General features: G+C 39.1%; 1 protein-coding gene across 6 annotated transcripts in view; it reads left to right on the plus strand.

The window, feature by feature from the left end:
• The window catches only part of LOC122556682 (glutamate receptor ionotropic, delta-2-like), a 530,324-nt gene that overhangs the window by 258,533 nt on the left and 252,297 nt on the right, over positions 1-19,494 (plus strand). For all 6 annotated transcript variants that reach the window (XR_015759754.1, XR_015759755.1, XM_043703715.2 and 3 more), the window contains 2 exons: positions 9,032-9,316; positions 11,047-11,252. Coding sequence is in view for 4 of the 6 variants with exons in the window: in XM_043703715.2 (XP_043559650.1) it covers positions 9,032-9,316; positions 11,047-11,252 (491 nt within the window). In the remaining 2 variants the exon portion in view is untranslated. The remainder of the gene's footprint in view (positions 1-9,031; positions 9,317-11,046; positions 11,253-19,494) is intronic.

Consider the following 19,494-nt stretch of genomic DNA (forward strand, 5'->3'; position numbering starts at 1 on the left):
TCTTCTAAACTCCAATAAATAAAGTCCTCACCTATTTAGTTGTTCTTGATAAGGCAATCCCTTTCCAGTAATCAACCTAGTGTTTCTTTTTTGAATGATCTCCAATGCCAGGATATTCCTTTTTAAATGCAGAGAGCAAAACTGTACAAAGTACTCCAGATGCACCCTTACCAAAATTGTCTACAATTATAGCAAGAGCTTCCCATTTTTAAACTCCAAACTCTCTAACAAGGAAGATCAAAATTCCATTTGCCTTCTTAATCACTCGTTGCACCTAACATTTTTATGTTTGATGCACAAGAACAGCTAGATCCTGTGTGCTGCACTTTTTTGGAGTCTCTCTCCATTTAATTAATAGTCTTTCTTTTGATTCTTTCCACCAAAAGCCTCACAGTTTGTTGCTTTAAATTCGATCCGCCAAGTTTTTGCCCACTCACTCAACTCATCTATATCCACTTGCAGATCCCACATGTCCTTAGTACAATGTGCTCTGCCACCTATGTTTGTATCATCAGCAAAGTTGGATTCATTTCATTCAGATGTTATGTTCCAGGTTTTGACACTCATTGCAGCACTGAGGGAGCAATAGTTGTAGGAGTTATCTTTCCGAAAGGAATTTAAACCTCGTGTTGGACATGGATATACAGAGATCCGAAAAATAGCTTGAAGGAGCACAGGGGAGTTATCTTCAGTTTTCTAGTGAATAGTTACCTCTCAAGCACATGAATATATCTAGTCATGTTCACATTGTTAATTGTGAGTGTTTGTTAAGCTCAAATTGATTCTTGTGTATCGTGTGATTGATTAAAAGTTTACTTATAGTTAGCTAATTGAATAAGACCACAGAGAAGTACTAGAAATTACTTAACTCATAAATTTGAATAAATTAATTAAATAAGTAGAGATGGCCAGACGGGTGATGTGCTCTAGTTGTATGATGTGGGGGCTGGCTGATCCCATTGTGAACGGCATTGACCACATCTGCAGCAAGTGTTGGTTGCTGGAAGAACTCCGGATCAGAGTTGATGAATCTGAGCTTCAAACACTGCAGCACATATGGGAGGGGGAGAGTTACCTGTTTGCTTTGTTTCAGGAGGCAGTCACACCCAGTAGATTAAGTAATTCAAATTCAGTTAGTGATCAGGGACAACAGGGTGTGACTGTAAAGTGAGGCAGGTAGGGGGTTTCTGAGTTCAGGAGTGGAGGAGCCTCAGCCCTTGACCTTGTTCAACAGGTAGGAGATTTTGCTCCCTGTATTGATGAGGAAAACAGCTGTGGACAGGATGAGCCAGCTGACCACGGCACCATGGTGCAGAAGGCCATTCAAGCGGTGGGAGAAAAAAGACAATTAGTTGTTATAGGGGATTCTATAATTAGGGGGCTTTGTGAGCCAGATCAGGAGTCTCGCATGGTGTGTTGCCTGCCCGTTGTCAGGGTGCAGGGCATCTCCAACCGGCTTGAAAGGATATTGGAGCAGGAGGGAGATGATCCTGTTGTTGTGGACCACGCTGGCACTAACAACATAGGCAAGGCTAGGAAAGAGGACCTGTTAGGGGAGTATCAAGCACGAGGAAGGAAATTGAAGAACAGGTTCTCGAGGGTCATAATCTCGGATTACTGCCCGAGCCACGTGCTAATTGTCATAGTGATAAGAAAATTAGGAAGTAAACACATGGCTAAGAGATTGGTGTGGGGAAGAGGGATTACATTTCATGGGACTTTGGCATCAGTTTTGGAACCGGGGCGATCTGTACCAATGGGGCGGTCTCCACCTGAACCGATTTGGAACCAGTATTCTGGCGAAAATGATAAATAGAGTGGTCACTAGAACTTTAAACTTATGAGCCGGGGAGAAGTGAAAGGGAAAGCAACAGGGAATATGGAGTCAAGTAGAAAGATAAGCAGCAGGTTCGCATGTGTGCAGGGTTGAAGTTCAAGACAGACGAGGTATGAAGCAAAAAGGAAGGATAACTTAGGACATATTACTTGAGATGATGGAAATCATGAAAGTAAGAAAATTTGTGTTAAGGTGCTTTACCTGAATGCTCATAGTATTCGTAACAAAGTAGATGAATTAACGGCACAAAACATCGTGAATGATTATGATGTGATAGGCATCACAGAGACATGGTTGCAAGGGGTTCAGGCAGTTAACCATCCAAGGATTTACAACTTATCAAAAAGACAGGGAGGTGGACAGAGGGGCCTTGTTAGTTAAGAATGAAATTAAATGTATGGCACTGAATGACATAGGGTCAGATGATTTGGAGTCTGTGTGGGCGGAGTTGAGCAACCACAAAGGCAAACAAACCGTAATGGGAGTTATGTACAGACCTCCCAGCAGTGGTCAGGATCAGGGGCGCAAGATGTACCAGGAAATAGATAGGACATGTCAGAAAGGCAAGGTCATAGTGATCATGGGGGACTTCAATATGCAAATGGCCTGGGTGAATAATGTTGCCGACGGATCCAAAGAGAGGGAATTCATGGAATGCTTACAGGATGGCTTTTTGGAACAGCTTGTGATGAAGCCCACAAGGGAGCTAGACTTTATAAAAGATCTTAAAGTAAGGGAACACTCTAAGGGCAGCGATTATAATATGGTGGAGATCAGTCTGCAGTTTGAAAGAGAGAAGGCAAAATTGGATGTAATGGTGTTACAGTTAAGTAAAGGTCATTACAGGGGCATGAGAGAGGAACTGACAAAAACCGATTGGAAGCAGAGCCTAATAGGGAAGACAGAAGAGAAACAATGGTAGGAGTTTCTGGGTGTAATTGAGGACACAGTACAGAGGTTCATCCCAAAGAAAAGAAAAATTATCTTGCGGGGGGGGGAGAGGGATGTGTGGATTAGAGAGCCATGGCTGACAAAGGAAGTCAGGAAATGTATCAAAGAAAAAGGGAGAACCAATAAAGTGGCCAAGAGTACTGGGAAATCAGAAGATTGGGAAGAGTACAAAAACAAACAGAGGATATAAAAGAGAGAAATAAGGAAGGAGAGCATCAGATATGAAGGTAAGGCAGCCAGTAATATTAGAAATGATAGTAAAAGTTTCTTTGAATACATAAGAAACAAACAAGAGAAAAGTAGAAATTGGGGTGCTCCAAATTGATGCTGGAAGGCTAGTACTGGAAGAAAGGAAATAGCTGAAGAACTTAATAAGTACTTTGTGTCAGTCTTCACAGTGGAAGACATGAGTAATATCCCAACAATTAAGGAGAGTCAAGGAGCAGAGTTGAGTATGGTAGCCATTACAAAGGAGGAAGTGCGAGAAAAGCTAAAAGGGCTAAAAATTGATGGGCTACATCCTAGAGTTCTGAGGGGGGGGTGGCTGAAGAAATAGGGCAGGCATTGGTTGTAATATTTCAAAAAATCACAGGAGCCAGGGAAAGTCCCAGATGATTGGAAAATCTCTGTTGTAACCCCCTTGTTCAAGAAAGGATCAAGACGGAAGATGAAAAATTACAAGCCGATTAGCCTAACCTCGGTTGTCGGTAAAATTTTAGAATCCATCGTTAAGGATGAGATTCTAAATTCTTGGAAGTGCAGGGTCGGATTAGAACAAATCAGCATGGATTTAGTAAGGTGAAGCTGTGCCTAACAAACCTGTTGGATTCTTTGAAGAGGTAACAAGTAGGTTAGACCAGGGAAACCCAGTGGATGTTATCTAACTAGACTTCCAAAAGGCCTTTGATAAGGTGCCTCACAGGAGGCTGCTGAGTAAAATGAGGGCCCATGGTGTTCGAGGTGAGCTACTGGCATGGATTGAGCCTTGACAGAAGGCAGAGAGTTGGGATAAAAGGTTCTTATTTGGAATGGCAGCTGGTGAGAAGTGGTGTCCCACAGGGTTCAGTGTTGGGGCCACAGCTGTTCACTTTATGTATTAATGATCTGGATGAAGAGACTGGGGGCATTCTGGTGAAGTTTGCTGATGATGCAAAGTTAGGTGGACAGGCAGGTAGTTCTGAGGAGTTAGTGAGGCTACAGAAAGATTTAGACAGTTTTGGAGAGTGGTCGAAGAAATGGCTGATGAAATTCAGTGTGAGCAAATGCGAGGTCTTGCACTTTGGTAAAATGAATACAAACATGGACTGTTTTCTAAATGGTGTGAAAATTCATAAAGCCAAAGTACAAAGAGATCTGGGAGTGCTAGTCCAGGATTATCTAAAGATTGACTTGCAGGTTGAGTCTGTGGTTAAGAGAGCAAATATAATGTTGTCATTTATCTCAACAGGATTGGAATATAAAAGCAGCGATGTGCTACTGAGACTTTATAAAGCTCTAGTTAGGCCCCATTTAAAATATTGTGTCCAATTTTGGGCCCCACACCTCAGGAAGGACATACTGGCACTGGAGTGTGTCTAGCAGAAATTCACACAGATGATCCCTGGAATGGTAGGCCTAACACATGATGAACGGCTGAGGATTCTTGCATTGTGTCCATTAGAGTTTAGAAGGTTGAGGGGAGATCCAATAAAAACTTACGAGATAATGCATGGCTTAGAAGGGATGGAAGTTGGGAATTTATTTCTGTTAAGCGGGGAGACTAGGACCCATGGACACAGCATTAGAATTAGAGGGGGTCAATTTAGAATGGAAATGAGGAGACATTTCTTCAGCCAGAGAGTGGTGGGCTTGTGGAATTCATTGCCATAGAGCGCACTGGAGGCGGGGACATTAAATGTCTTCAAGGCAGAGATTGATCTTGCAAGGAATTAAGGGCTACGGGGAGAGTGCGGGTAAGTGGCATTGAAATGCCCATCAGCCATGATTGAATGACAGAGTGGACTCGATGGGCCGAATGGCCTTACTTCCACTCCTATGTCTATGGTCTTTACTTATTTTAAAGGCAAATGTAAAGTGTTGTGTTCCAGATGCATTTCAACCGGTCAAACTACTTGGCGTTAAGCAAACACAATGTATTAAAACACTGTAGTTAAAACACAACAGAAGGAAGAAGAACTTAGAATTACGTCTCTGTTGGAAAGCTTAATAGAATAATAGATACAGTAACTATTACTCATTAACTATTCCAATATAATAACATCCCATAAGCAAAGCCCTTGGCAAAAAGGCGAATTCAGAAATCAGATTTTCCCACATGCAATGCCCGCAGTTGGAAGAGAAACCCTAGCTTCTAGCTGGAACCAAGAGAGAGGAAAAAATAGCTTCTACTTCAAAACTCCAGCAGCTTCTGCTGAAGCTAAAAGCTAAAAGAAAAGCTAGAAATCCTGGTCTGTGAGAGATGGCCACACCACTCCAGGCTGCTTCTGTTGCTCCAAGTTTAAAAGAAAAATCCAAGACCTCAAAGGCTGTTTACATTATCATCTCTGCCTCTCATTCAATCTCTTTCTTAAAAGAAACCAGAACAAAATACACCTCTTAAAAACACAGTATCATCACAACCTCCACAAGGTGGTCTTCAGCTGTATCCACACCAAGGCAAGCTGGCCTGGTACCCACTGTCACATCAGGAGGCAGTAGAAAATCCCAGGCAACCTTGTTTCAGAGCCTTTTACGAGCCAATTAATGAACTCATTGGCTGCCTGTCTCAACAGTGCAAATCACCCACACTTGCAATTGTGCGGACTGTGGTTAGGAATCTAGCACACTGATTGGCATTGATATCTTGGAGCCCCAGCCACATCAGTTCCCATCCCCAGCGGTGGCTAGAAATTCTGTCTATCATTCCATCGGCCCTAGTTGTCCTTCAAATCTTGGCTGACATGAGTCAGAATGTTCAGTAAAAATGCATTATCATTCTGGTGCCAAATAGACAGGCCCTTCATTTAAGTGACCTTAGCATCTCCCTGTATTGAGCAAGGCTTTGTTTCCATACTGAAGGTTATGAAATTCATTTTGATGTATATTGCAAAAGCACTGTCTAAAAGTTCCAGGTCATAAGCTGCCATACATCACAGGATTTAAAGCAACTACTGAATGCCACTGAAATAAATTGCTCAGAAAAAAGTCGGGATGTGTAGAGTTGAGAGAGCAGCAGCACTTCTCTTGACTCTACAAAGCTGGCTATGGACTGGCATCAGCCTGCACTCACCACGCTCACTCTCCAATTGCCCTCCACATACATTGACTACCTCTCCTCCAACCTCCACTGGAGCTTCTGCAGAACTCAGTGCCAGTTGATATTAGTTAGGGTGGTCCAACATCTTGCCTTTGTTATTATGATGAGCACTGAGAATGAACTTAGGGCATTACCAAGATTGCACTTGTTCCTGGGGATGTGGTGTGCAAATGTACCCAGATGCCAGTGAGATTACCACCACAAAGGAGTGTCAGTCTGACATCCCTCAGTCCAGGGACTAATCTGTACAGCTCAGCTCTGTATTGCAGACTGCATATTTCCATTGGGAAGCAATGATATTATCTGCAATCGTTTTTTAAAAAAGACTTAACAGAAGAGAAAGTCACACAATCCTTGTATGTTAAGAATCACATAATATTCCAAGTGTGGTCTCATCAATTGTAGCAAGGCATCCATGCCCTTTCAAAAATTGCAACAGAAACTACATTTCAAAAGAAGCTTTTTGACTGTGCAACATGTTTGGACATCTTGAGAGCAGGAAAGTTACTATATAAATGAAAACTGGGCTTTAAAATAAATTATAGTTGTGAGCATCAGCAAGTGATTTACTAAAAAGTTCAGTTTCTCAGAAAACCTAACTAATAAAGCATCAATATCCCAGCTCTGATTTTTAAAATATATATATATATATATATATATATATTCATATCTGGGATGTGAGCATCTTTGGCTAGACCCTTGCCCAATTGTCCCTGAGAAGTTGATGGTGAACCTCCTTCTTGAAGCACTGTAATCCATCTTGTCCATGTATAATCACAGTCCTGTTACGAAGGGAATTTCAGAATTTTGACCTCATGATAACCGGGGAACAAACTTGTATAATTCCATATCAAGCTAGTATGTGGCTTCAAGGGGAAATTGCAGGTGGAGGGTCTTCCTTTGTGTTTATTGCTTTGTTCATCTTGGTCATAGAAGTGGTGGGCTTGGAAGGTGCTGCTGAACTAGACATGATGAGTTGCTGGTGTGGATCTCATGAATGGCATAGACTGCTTGGTCTCTGCACTTTTGGTGGAAGGAGTGAATATTCAAAGAGGTGGATAGGGTGCTGATTAAGCAAACTGTTTTGCTTTGTGTTGAGCTTCAAGTGTTGTTCGAGTTGCATTTCTGCTGATCTGATCGTGATTTTAATACTGCATTCCTGTCTGTTCCTTCTAGTTCTGGACGTCCTCTTTGATTAAAAAGATGTGTAACTCAGTCTTGAATAGATGCAAAAAACCAACCTCTATTACTCCCTGGGGAAGAAAATTCCAAGATTAATGACATTGACAGAAAAAAAAATCCCCTCCTTTCCGTATTAAATGGGAACTCTCTTATTCTAAAACTGTGTCCTGTAACTCTAGATGCCCCTGAAAGAGGCAGCCCCTCCTAGCATCAATCTTGTCAGAACCTCTTAGAATCTTAGGTTTTAATCAAATCACTGTTCCTTCTAAATGCCAAAAACTATAGGTCCAAGCTCTACAGTTTTTCCCTATAAAACATTTTTTTAAAAATCTCAGGTAATTAGCTGAGTGAATTTTCTCTGAGCAGCTTCCAATGCAAATACATCCGTCCTTAAGTATAAAGACCAAAACTATATCAAGTACTTGAGACATTGTCCAGTAGTAGCAAGACTTCTTTACTTTTATATTCTGTCTCCCTTACAATGAAGTCCAGCATTCTATTAGCCTTCCTAATTACTTGCGATATCTGCATGCTAACATGTTGATTCAAGTACAGGGCACTCAGACATATCTGTGCTGCAGCTTCTGCAATCTCTATCCATTTAAGTAATATTCATTCCTAATGGATTTCTGAAACAGCACTCTTTTCCAATACCACACTTCTTAGACTACTAACCCCTATCTCCCACACCATTGCCACCGACATATATGATTAGTTCATGGATGCTTTTGCTTTCAAGAGTAAACTATTTATTTCAGCAAATGTTCTCTTCCTATTACCCAATAAAAACATCCTTTCTTCGAGGTCCTGTCCTGTGGTAGCCCTGAATCCTTGCCACTCTACATCCTCACTTATCTTTCCACCATCTTCCACCTGAAATCCATTCCCAATAAATTCATACTACCCTGCTTTATCTCATTGACATGTAATCCATTGGTGACATCATTTAAAGTCATAGAGTTAGAGTTGACATGTATTTAAATAAGACCTGGATGTCCATCCCCATCTCCTTTTATTAATATTTCCCTCTCAAATTTCCAGTGAATACAACCTTGAATTATTCATAACTTCCTCCATCTAAAAATTGAAAAGAGCAAAGCATTGAATCTCAAGTAATGTCTGTTTATTTAATTCTGGAAGATACTTCTGAACCAGACAATTCATACGTTGATTGTTCAACATCTCTCCCATATATATGTTTGTATTTCTATTTACATTTAACCATCAATGAAATCATCCATATATTCATTAACTCCAGACTTTCAATGCTTTCCTGGCCAGTCTGTTATACTAAACTCTCTAAAAGTTGCAACTTATCCCAATCGGCGCTGGCTGCATTGTGTCTGAGAACAAGTCATGCTGACTCATCTCATTCATTCACACTGACCTGCTTTGACTCGTGGTCATCAACTATTTAAATTTAAAATGTTCATTCTTACATTTAAATCTGTCCATGAGTCTACCTTCATTTCCTCCTCCATCCATGCAACCCATAGTCTCTGATCCTCAGAGTCCATCCTTTTCAGTGTTCTTCCTTCCTTCATTACACTATTGGCAATTTTGTTCTCAATAGCATTGAAACCATGCTCTGCAATTCTGAGCCTCAGAAATTCCCCACCTTCTTGCCCTTTGTGAAAAGGTTCTTACAATCCATATTTCACCCTTTTTCTTCCTAAACGCATTGGGATGTCAGCCTGAGTTAACAGCACTACTTAAATGCAATTGCTGTTGTTTGATCATTAACGGAATTTTTTCTTCTTTTTCAGCCTGTGACCTTGTGTCACAAGGAATTTTGGCTCTTGTTAGCTCCACTGGCTGTGCTCCTTCAGCTTCACTTCAGTCCTTTGCAGATGGAATGCATATTCCTCACCTCTACATTCAGCGCACACCAGCTGGAACTCCACGTTCTCAATGTTCTATTACAAGGAATACAAGAAACAGTGATTACACGCTTTCTGTCCGTCCTCCTGATTACTTCAATGAAGTGATTCTCAAAGTAATCACAGAATTTTCCTGGCAGAAGTTCATGATCTTCTATGATGACGCATATGGTAATAATATAACCTGGTGTTCCTTAAATTATCAAGTGTAAATAATTGTTCTAGCTTTAATAGTTTCAGTACTGATGTCTAACTTGTCATTATTTGAACCAAAAAAATATTTAATCCATATACATAGTACCCAAATTTTAATACAAATAAGAGGGCTGAACTAACACCCGTGTCATATTGTGAATCCGATTAAAGTCGTACAGTATTTGTGTAAACACCATAATACTGAAAATGAATCTAAACCCAACAGTTCAAATAATTAGTGTTGTTTATTTAGAACGTGACTCTATCTAATACAAAGGAAGAAATAAATTAAAAATATGATGTGTCAAATTGAAGGGTTTTGCTTTGTTTTTATGGCAAGAATTTGCAATGGTCCGTGAATTTAAAGGGAAGCAGTCTTTCTCCCTTTTTCAACATTCCTGGCACAGAATTTCTGTGATTTTGTCAAAGCAATAAAAAAAGGATAACATTAGGGCAGGAGTAGTTTGATAGGTAGAGGTGGGAGTTGCAATAACTGTAATACAGCACTACAGATGCGTAAAATGCCAATACAATCTTTATCATACATGAACTCCCCATGGTATTACTTATATCAGATTGTGCCTTGACATCCAGCACCTGGCATTATTATTTGCTGGATTCAGCATGGGAAATTTAATCACAGAGCAAAGAGCATTATTCCATAATAATGAGTGAACTGACATTTCATAAAAGTCAAGAAATGAAAGTGTGTACCTGATTTGGTTCTTTGCTTATTTTTAAATTATAGTTTCCTTTCCCAGCATTTGAAAGTAAGTTTTTAGTAAGTAGGCACTTGACAATTACAATTACCCAGCTGGTTATCTCCTCTTAAGTTTATTTCTGAGAGTTTTATTTCTTTGGGGTGCTCCCTTTAGCATCTGGTTAATATGTTGGCATTACATTTCTGTCTGTGCTATTTAATGCACTTACTAGCTAATTTGTTTTAAATGGGTTAACAATTGCAATGAAATAGCAGAGGCTGCAATTTAGCACAAACATGCTAACCAATAGCTTACAGAGAAAACTAAATCCTCTGTTGTGCAGACTCTGAGAGTAGGGAATGTACTTGTGAGTTAATTTTTGCTGCCAATATCTGTTGCACATGAAATGTAGCATAATATTGTGGGTAGTCATAGCTTTTGAATTCCCAGTCAACATGCCTGGATATCCAGTTGGTTTGTTTCTTATTGGGGCATTGCTTGTGAAAATACGTAATTGTGATTATCACAGTGAGCTTTCATTTGTTGGCTTCTGTTCCGTAATGATGTTGTAATGCTGCCAAAAGGAAAACACAGTATTTGAAAGTAAAGCAGTTTGCTCATTTGTGAAAAGGAGCAGAGTCCTTGTGGTGTATTGGTCATGTTCCTACCTCTGGGTTCAAGTCTCCCTGCCCCAGATAGTATCATACCATGTCTGGAGAGGTTGATCATAAGTATTTTACAGACAGCATCAAAACAGCAATGCTTGTTTCTTCCATTGTTTATTTAAATACATGCCCATAAGTTAATTTAATGCATATATATAAGCACAATGAATCTCCCCTTTGAAAAGTGAATAAAAATCTCAAATTTTGATAATTGTTTGGTGGACACTTGTAATTATTTTCTGCAGCATGATCATAAAACAGTCAATGGGATAAAGTTTTTTTTTACAATATACCTTAATACATGGAAATCTCATACTTAATATTTTGAACATTTAAACAGATATTCGTGGGATTCAAGAATTTTTGGGCCAAGCTGGTCAACAAGGGATAGAGATTTCACTACAAAAGGTTGAGGCCAGCATTAGCAACATGTTCACAGCCCTTTTCTCCACGCTTGGGTTTGATGAGCTGAGCCGTTTCCGAGACATGCTTCGAAGAGCTCTACTTTTCCTTAACCCACGTACTGCAAAGACCTTCATTAGTGAGGTAACAAATTTCACAACTTGGGTGACTTATACAAAAAACTGTGAAAGAGAAACAGCAAATTTTGGGGAAAAGACATAAGCAGGACCATGAGCATCACTAACAACATATAACTCATATAAAACTGTTACCATGTTGAATATCACACTTCAGTTCAACATTATGAAACAAAGTATGACATTAAGACACATGTGGAGATATGTGGGTCAGGTCAGCTGGTTTCAAGATGGATAATTTATGGATTATCACCAATCTTGTTGTTGATAACAATTATCATTAAAGAGACCAATTATTCCTGCCTTACATAATATGGATGCTAGAAAGAATAACCATACATCATACTACCAAAAGCCTATTTCTCAAATCATCAAATTATCAGGAAAGAAAGATGGCAAATTGAAGAGGTGTAGGGAGAATATTTCAAAGTTTAGGGCTCATGCAACTAAACATATCACCTTCAATAGCGAGGCAATTAAAATTGGGAGAATTAAAAGTGTACTGTTATCTCTGAGTTGTCAGACTGCAAAAGTTTATAGAGACAGGGATGGATGAGGCATGTGTGATTTGAAAGCAAGGTAAAACATGGTAAATCAAGATTTCAGGAAATAGACTTTCTGTGAGTGAAAACACCAGCAAGGAAATTTTTAGTTGACCTCACATTTCTGAAGGGTAGAATGTGGGTGACTAGTGCATTGGACCAGTTAAGTCTTGAGGAAACTAAGGCATAATTGAGGGTTTCAGCAGTGAATGAACAGAGACAAAAGCAAATCCAGTGAAGTTGCTGAGGTGGACACAGAGATATTAGTAATGGTACAAATATGGGTTGGAAGCTAATTTTGTGATCAAATGCAGCATCAAGGTTGAACAGACTAAGTTAACCTCAGGAAGAAAAACAGAAATTGCTGGAAGGGTTCAGCAGGTCTAGCAGCATCTATGGAGAGATATCAGTGTTAACATTTTCAGTTCAGTGAACCTTCCTCAGAATTGATAATAACTAGGAAAAAGTTGTTTTGATGCAGAAACGTCACTCTTCTTTTCTCTCCACAGATGCTGCTAGACCAGTTGAGCTTTTCAGCAATTTCTGCTTTTGTTTCTGATGACAATCATCCACAATTCTTTCAATATTCAATTTGACTTAATCTCAGACTGTTGTTAGAGTGTAGAGCCAGGAGCAAGGAAATAAGTTTGGATCAGTGACCAGAAAAAATATATTCAATCTTTCAGATATTTAATTGTAGTTCATTTCTGTTAAACAAATACTGGATGTTGAATAAAAGTTTGATAATTTGAGAAATAGGCTTCTGGTAGTATGAAATATGGTTGTTCTTTCTTGCATCTGTATCATGTAAGGTAGGAATAATTGGTCTGTTACATGATGGTCGTTATCAACAACAAGATTGGTGATAATTCATAAATTAATATTACCTTGTACTTTGTATCTATTTGTATCAGTAAAAGAAAGCATAGATCTTATAGAAAATGAACGTTCTATGAACTTGTTCGTTTTGCTTTGTAAAGTACACAGCCTTGGTGGTGTGGCACATTGGGAGGCAATCAAGACAGTGATTCAAATGTCTGTAATTTTCTTCTCCATTCATAACTTTATTGTTTATTCTCCAATTCTAGAGCATGTAGTAAATCTTCATTTGCTCGACTCTTACTTATTGGATTAAAAAACAATCCTGCACACATTATAGGAACTTCACTCAACTTTACATTCCTTTTCTGTTCAATTAATTTTGTGATAGTTATTCCTTCCATTATTCATGTCCCTCATTTGTTTGAATCTTTCTTTCTTCACTGAAGTCTCACCATTAAGGGGACCTGAATGACTCCTATCAATGTAATTGATCCTTTATCACTTGTCTTGATCCACATGGATTCTGTGCCTTATTAATAGTTATGTTGTATTTTTTATACTGCCACTATGATATCGTTGATAATTGTAGGGTTTTTATGAGTAAATTTTCCAAATATGTTATACACAGTAATGTTTTAGTCATAGTCCTGATTTATCTCTCACTATTTGTCATTAATTCCTATCGTATCTGGATTTTTGCAACACATGACTATTTCCAGTCTCTCTTTTAGTCCAGCATGCATTGCTGTACAGACAATTTAATTAACTTTTATTAACAGTTTATTTTCTAATTGTTTTATATGCAAAAAATTAGAAGTAATCTGTTAATAAAAGTTAATTAAATTGTCCACAACCCATTATTCCCTCACCATATAAACACCTGCCTTCATCCTCCCTTAGATGAAGGACTTTTGCCCAAAATGTCGATTCTCCTGCACCTCAGATGCTGCCTGAGCTGCTGTGCTTTTCCAGCACCACACTCTCGACTCTGATCTCCAGCATTTGGAGTCCTCACTTTCTCTTCCTTCATCCTCCCTTATCCCTACTTGTAATTTTATCTGTTCCATACTTTTCCATTTGCTTTGACTGTAGGCCTCCAAATAGTTCCAGAGATGTAGAGGGTAGGATTGCAAAGATGATCCTCGATAGAAGCGAGAGTGACAAAGTAGTTGTTATGGGGTCTTCAACTTTCCAAATATTAACTGGGAAGGTAGTTCAAGGATTTTAGATGGGTCAGTTTTTGTCCAATGTGTGCAGGAGGGTTTCCTGACACAATATGTAGACAGGCCAACAAGGGGTAAGGCCAGGTTAGATGTGGTACTGGGTAATGAACCCGGCCAGGTGTTAGATTTGAAGGTAGGTGAGCACTTCGGTGATAGTGACCACAATTCAGTTATGTTTACTTTGGTGATGGAAAGAGATAGCTATATACCGCAGGGCAAGAGTAATAGCTGGGAGAAAAGCAATTATGATGCATTAAGGAAATGTTTAGGATGCATAGGAGGGAGAAGAAAACTGCAGGGAATGGGCACAATTGAAATGTGGAGCTTATTCAAGGAACAGCTACTGCGGATTCCTGATAAATATGTGCCTGTCAGGCAGGGAGGAAGTTGCCGAGTGCAGGAGCAGTGATTTACTAAGGAAGTTGAATCTTTTGTCAAGAGAAAAAAAAGACTTATGTTAGGATGAGATGTGATGGCTCAGTTAGGGCACTTGAGAGTTACAAATTAGCCAGGAAAGACCAAAAGAGAGAGCTACGAAGAGCCAGGACGGGACATGAGAAGTCATTGGCAGGTAGGATCAAGAAAAACCCTAAGGCTTTCTACAGGTATATCAGGAATAAAAGAATGAATCAAGTAAGATTAGGGTCAATCAAGGATAGCAGTGGGAAGTTGTGTGTGAAGTCAGAGGAGATAGGGGAAGCGCTAAATGAATACTTTTCATCAGTATTCACACTAGAAAAAGAAAATGTCAAGGAAAATACTGAGATACAGGCTACTAGACTAGATGGGATTGAGGTTCACAAGGAGGAGGGATTAGCAATTCTGGAAAATGTAAAAATAGATAAGTCTCCTGGGCCGGATGGGATTTTTCTAGGAGTCTCTAGGAAGCCAGGGAGGATATTGCCGAGCCTTTTGCTTTGATCTTTATGTCATCATTGTCTACAGGAATAGTGCCAGAAAACTGGAGGATAGCAAATATTGTTCCCTTGTTCAAGAAAGGAGTGGAGACAATGCTGGTAATTATAGACCGTTGAGCCTTACTTCAGTTGTAGGCAAAGTGTTGGAAAGGGTTATAAGAGATAGGATTTATAATAATCTCGGTTGAGTAGGGATAGTCAACATGGTTTTGTGAAGAGGTGGTCGTACCTCACAAATCTTATTGAGTTCTTTGAGAAGGTGACCAAACAGGTAGATGAGGGTAAGCAGTTGATGCAGTGTATATGGATTTGAGTATGGCATTTGATAAGGTTCCCCACAGTAGGCTATAGCACAAAATATGGAGGCATGGGATTGAGGGTGACTCAGTTGTTCAGATCAGAAACTGGATAGCTGAAAGAAGACAGATGTTGGTGGTTGATGGGAAATATTCATCCTGGAGTTCAGTTACAAGTGGTGTACCGCAAGGATCTGTTTTGGGTCCACTGCTGTTTGTCATTTTTATAAATGACCTGGATGAGGGCATAAAGGATGGGTTAATACATTTGTGGATGACATTAAGGTCAGTAGAGTTGTGGATAGTGACAAAGGATGTTGTAGGTTACAGAGGGACATACACAAGATGCAGAGCTGGACTGAGAGGTGGCAAATGGAGTTTAATGTGGAAAAGTGTGAGATGATTCACTTTTGAAGGAGTAACAGGAATGCAGAGTACTGGACTAGTGATAAGATTCTTGGTAGGTTAGATGAGCAGAGAGATCTTGGTGTCCATGTGCATAGTTCCTTGAAAATTGCCACCCAGGCTGTAAAGTCATAGAGTCATAGAGATGTACGGCATGGAAAGAGACCCTTCAGTCCAACTCATCCATGCCGACCAGATATCCCAGCCTAATCTAGTTCCATTTGCCAGCATTTAGCCCATATCCCTCTAAACCCTTCCTATTCATACACCCATCTAGATACCTTTTCAATGTTGCAATTGTACCAGCCTCCACCACTTCCCCTGGCAACTCATTCCTGAAACGTTCTATCCTGTGCATGAAAAGGTTGCCCCCCAGTCCCTTTTATATCTTTCCCCTCTTACTCTGAACCTATGCCCTCTAGTCCTGGACTCCCCCATCCCAGAGAAAAGACTTTGTCTATTTATCCTATAAGGAGACATACAGTGTGTTAGCTTTTATTGGTAGAGGGATTGAGTTTCAGAACCATGCTGCAGCTGCACTTGGAGCATTGCATACAGTTCTAGTCACCACATTATAGGAATGTGGAAGCTTTGGAAAGGGTTCAGAGGAGATTTACCAGGATGTTGTTTCGTATGGGGAGGAAGGTCTTACAAGGAAAGGCTGAGGGACTTGAGGCCATTTTTGTTAGAGAGAAGGTAGAGAGATGACTTAATTGAGGCATATAAGATAATCAGAGAGTTAAATAGGGTGGACAGTAAGAGCCTTTTTCCTCAGATGGTAACGGCTAGCATGAGGGGACATAGCTTTAAATTGAGGGGTGATAGATATAGGACAGATATCAAAGGTAGCTTTTTTACTCAGAGAGTAGAAGGGGCATGGAACACACTGCCTGCAACAGGAGTAAATTTGCCAACTTTAAGAGCGTCTAAATAGTCATTCGATAGGCACATGAATGAGAATGGAATAGTGTAGGTTAGATGGGCTTCAGATTGGTTTCACTAGTTGATGCAACGTTAAGGGCCAAAGGGCCTGTACTGTGCTGTAATCTTCTATGTTCCATGTTCTATAAAAGCTCTTTATATTTGATGTAAAGGAATCCGCTAATGTCTAACCAATTGAGTTAACCAACCCCTCTTACCTTATCTGAATATATGCTTATCTATAGGTAGTGATCTTTTTGTCAGTTTTTAAGTCTTTTCTTCGTTATTAGCATGGTAACTTTTAATAAATGCTAAAACGCTGGATGAATGTTTATCCATATACTGCCTCATGCTTACAAAACTTATAAAATGTTCAAAGCAAAAAGAAGCACTCTCATTACTTTTTTCAATAATTTCCTAAAGTTAACAGCGAGATCAGTGCTCATGTTCTCTCTGCAGTGTTTTTGAAAGATCTTAGCTTTCTAAATGACGGATGTTAGGCCGCAAAATGCTTGCAATTTGTGTTTTTGAAGTAAAAATGCACATTATGCACCATTTTTGACTTGAGCCAAATTACTGTCTCTATTGTACTTTAGTTATTTGTTAAAAAGTACTTTACAGATTAAATTATAGCCCATTTTAATGTGTCCCCTCTGAGGGTACACTTAACCTATGTTCAGCATTCTCTCTCAGGGAAACCAGGATATGTCAGTACCCTGAACTGCTGTATAAATCTGCTAAATCACAGAGTCAATGTAATAATGTTGCCAGTTCCAGCCTGTTTGGTACTGGGAAAATGGAGCTTCAGCCGATTCCAACAGCCAAGTCCCATCAACAATTGCTTGGTTCTGAATCAAAATGGCCAGACAGTCAGCTTGATACAATTGACCATCAGTTCAAAACTGAGTGGGGTCAAGGAACTCTGATGATGAGGTCTGCAAGGAAGTCAGTATTGCTACCTAATGCATGTTTTATATAAAATCAAAGTTAGTAGTATTACATCTATGGAATTGACCATCGCCATATTTAAAGAAATATCCCATTCCTTTTATCCTTCGTATTGGACTGGGGTGGACAAGGTCAGAAGTCACATGACACCAGGTTATAGACAAACAGGTTTAATTTGAAATCACCAGCTTTCGAAGTACTACCCCTTTGTCAGGTGAATGTTTGTGATTTCAAATAAACCTGTTGGACTATAACTTGGTGTCAAATGATTTTGCTCTTCAGTGTCTGCTATCTGCAATTTAAAATTATTGTCAACCAGAACAGGGTGGAAGCTCAGTGTTAAGTTTCTCATTCAACTTTAACTGTCATTTGCCATTTTTTGGTCGGAAATGAGTTCAAATCAACTGTAAAATATTATTACAGCAAATTTTATAACGTTGAGGTTCATGCAGACCACTTTACGAAGTTTGTAAACAGAAGCACAGAAGGTACAGAGGAGAATACAAAACGATAGACTTTGCGTACCGTGTTCTTGTGGGCAACATGAAAAATTGTCACACATTTAATTTTGCATCTAAGTTTGTTCTTACCCATCTTCAACAAGTCAGACAATAATGTTTAATAATTTTTAAGGACATTTTATTCAGGAGCAATAAGTTTCAAAACCAATAACCATGCCAGAAAATAAAATGTAGGATCAAATTCTGTTTGAAAACATTAAAAAGCAAAATGTTTGCAGCTCTCTAATGTTTTAATAAATGGCCTATTATTTTCAGATGGCCAGGATTGTTGATTTTATTTAAATTTGGTCAAGCAAAACCTGCGATTGTATTAGCAAATCTGTTTTGCTCTGCTTCTACAAATAATGACACACCTGCAATGCGTGCACAAAGGCAATGGAATACACATCACAATCATACTTAGTCAAGTCGTAGCAACTGTGAATTCAGATTTCTGTTTACAATGCAGTTTTCCCAAAATGTAAGAATAAGTTACAATCCATGTTTTCTTCAAATTTCATGGTAAACTTATCCCCTGAGTGTTGCTGTTTCTCATGCCATACACATTCCATACATGGTTACTATAAAGATACTCATCATGGTACCAGATTGTACTACCTTGAATGAGAAACACATTCTATGATGCTTTGAGTGAGGCCCATATCAAATGCAGTTGAACAATTTCGCAAGATTGATCAGTTTGTAGTGACTGTTCAATCAGCAGAAGCTGCTTCAATGTGTCCTTACATTACTCAAGAGCTTGCCAATGAAAAGTATCCAGTCTTTGAATACGTTAATGAGTAAACAAAAGATCAGACTAATTCTGCAGACTTTATTAACAGTGTCGCATAAGGCTATGATACTTTTGCTGCATTTTTGTCAAGGTTTTGTCTCGGTTCTGTCCCTTGACAATTCACTCATTGTACTCTGCGGGTTAATGTTTCTGCAATGAGTGCTGCTGCTAATTCTAAGGCAAATTGCAGCTGAGATTAAAACCGACTTGAAAGATGCTTCGCCCCTTGTGTTTTGCACAATTTATTTCCATTTCATCAAATGCAAAATCTGCTCTTGACTAATTCAGGAAAATATTTTAAGAAGTATTGTTTTTTTTAGAAAAGATCCTTCATTTCTTTCAAAGTGATAATGTTGTGACATTTGATTGAAACAGCTGAAAATAAAGTTCCTCGACTCACAAATTAAACATTTTAATCTCAGAATCAAGTAATTCTGAGTGACCCAAATCTAAATTCACTTTCAAAAAAAAGTTTTAATTACGTTAGAGTGCATTAGTCAGTTTCTTACTGAATTAAAATGAAAATGAGATTTAAGAGCTTTCGGAATGTATCTTTTTAGTGCCCTTGCAACTAAAAGATTCAGCATAATTTTGAAGTCTTCTTAAAGACCTAAGATGTATTCATTGAGCAGGAATTTCCAATGGTGATTAGTTGACCTAGGCCCATGGCCAATTTTGTTTCTATTACAAAAGATTGCAAAAGATAACTCATGCATGGCTGCAATGAGACCAAGCTTATTGATATTCCAAGGCTCAGAAATTCCAGTCTCTGAAAAGTTGGGGACTGGACGTAGCCTGAAAGATATGTGTTGGGAACTTGTGAAAATTTAAAAGCACTGACTAGCTGGTAATTGCCCAGAGGGTTTGAATTTCTGACGGACA

Source organism: Chiloscyllium plagiosum, unplaced genomic scaffold (genome assembly GCF_037043375.1).
Source record: "Chiloscyllium plagiosum isolate Xiang-an unplaced genomic scaffold, Cpla_swu_hap1 HiC_scaffold_16, whole genome shotgun sequence".
Taxonomy (NCBI): domain Eukaryota; kingdom Metazoa; phylum Chordata; class Chondrichthyes; order Orectolobiformes; family Hemiscylliidae; genus Chiloscyllium; species Chiloscyllium plagiosum.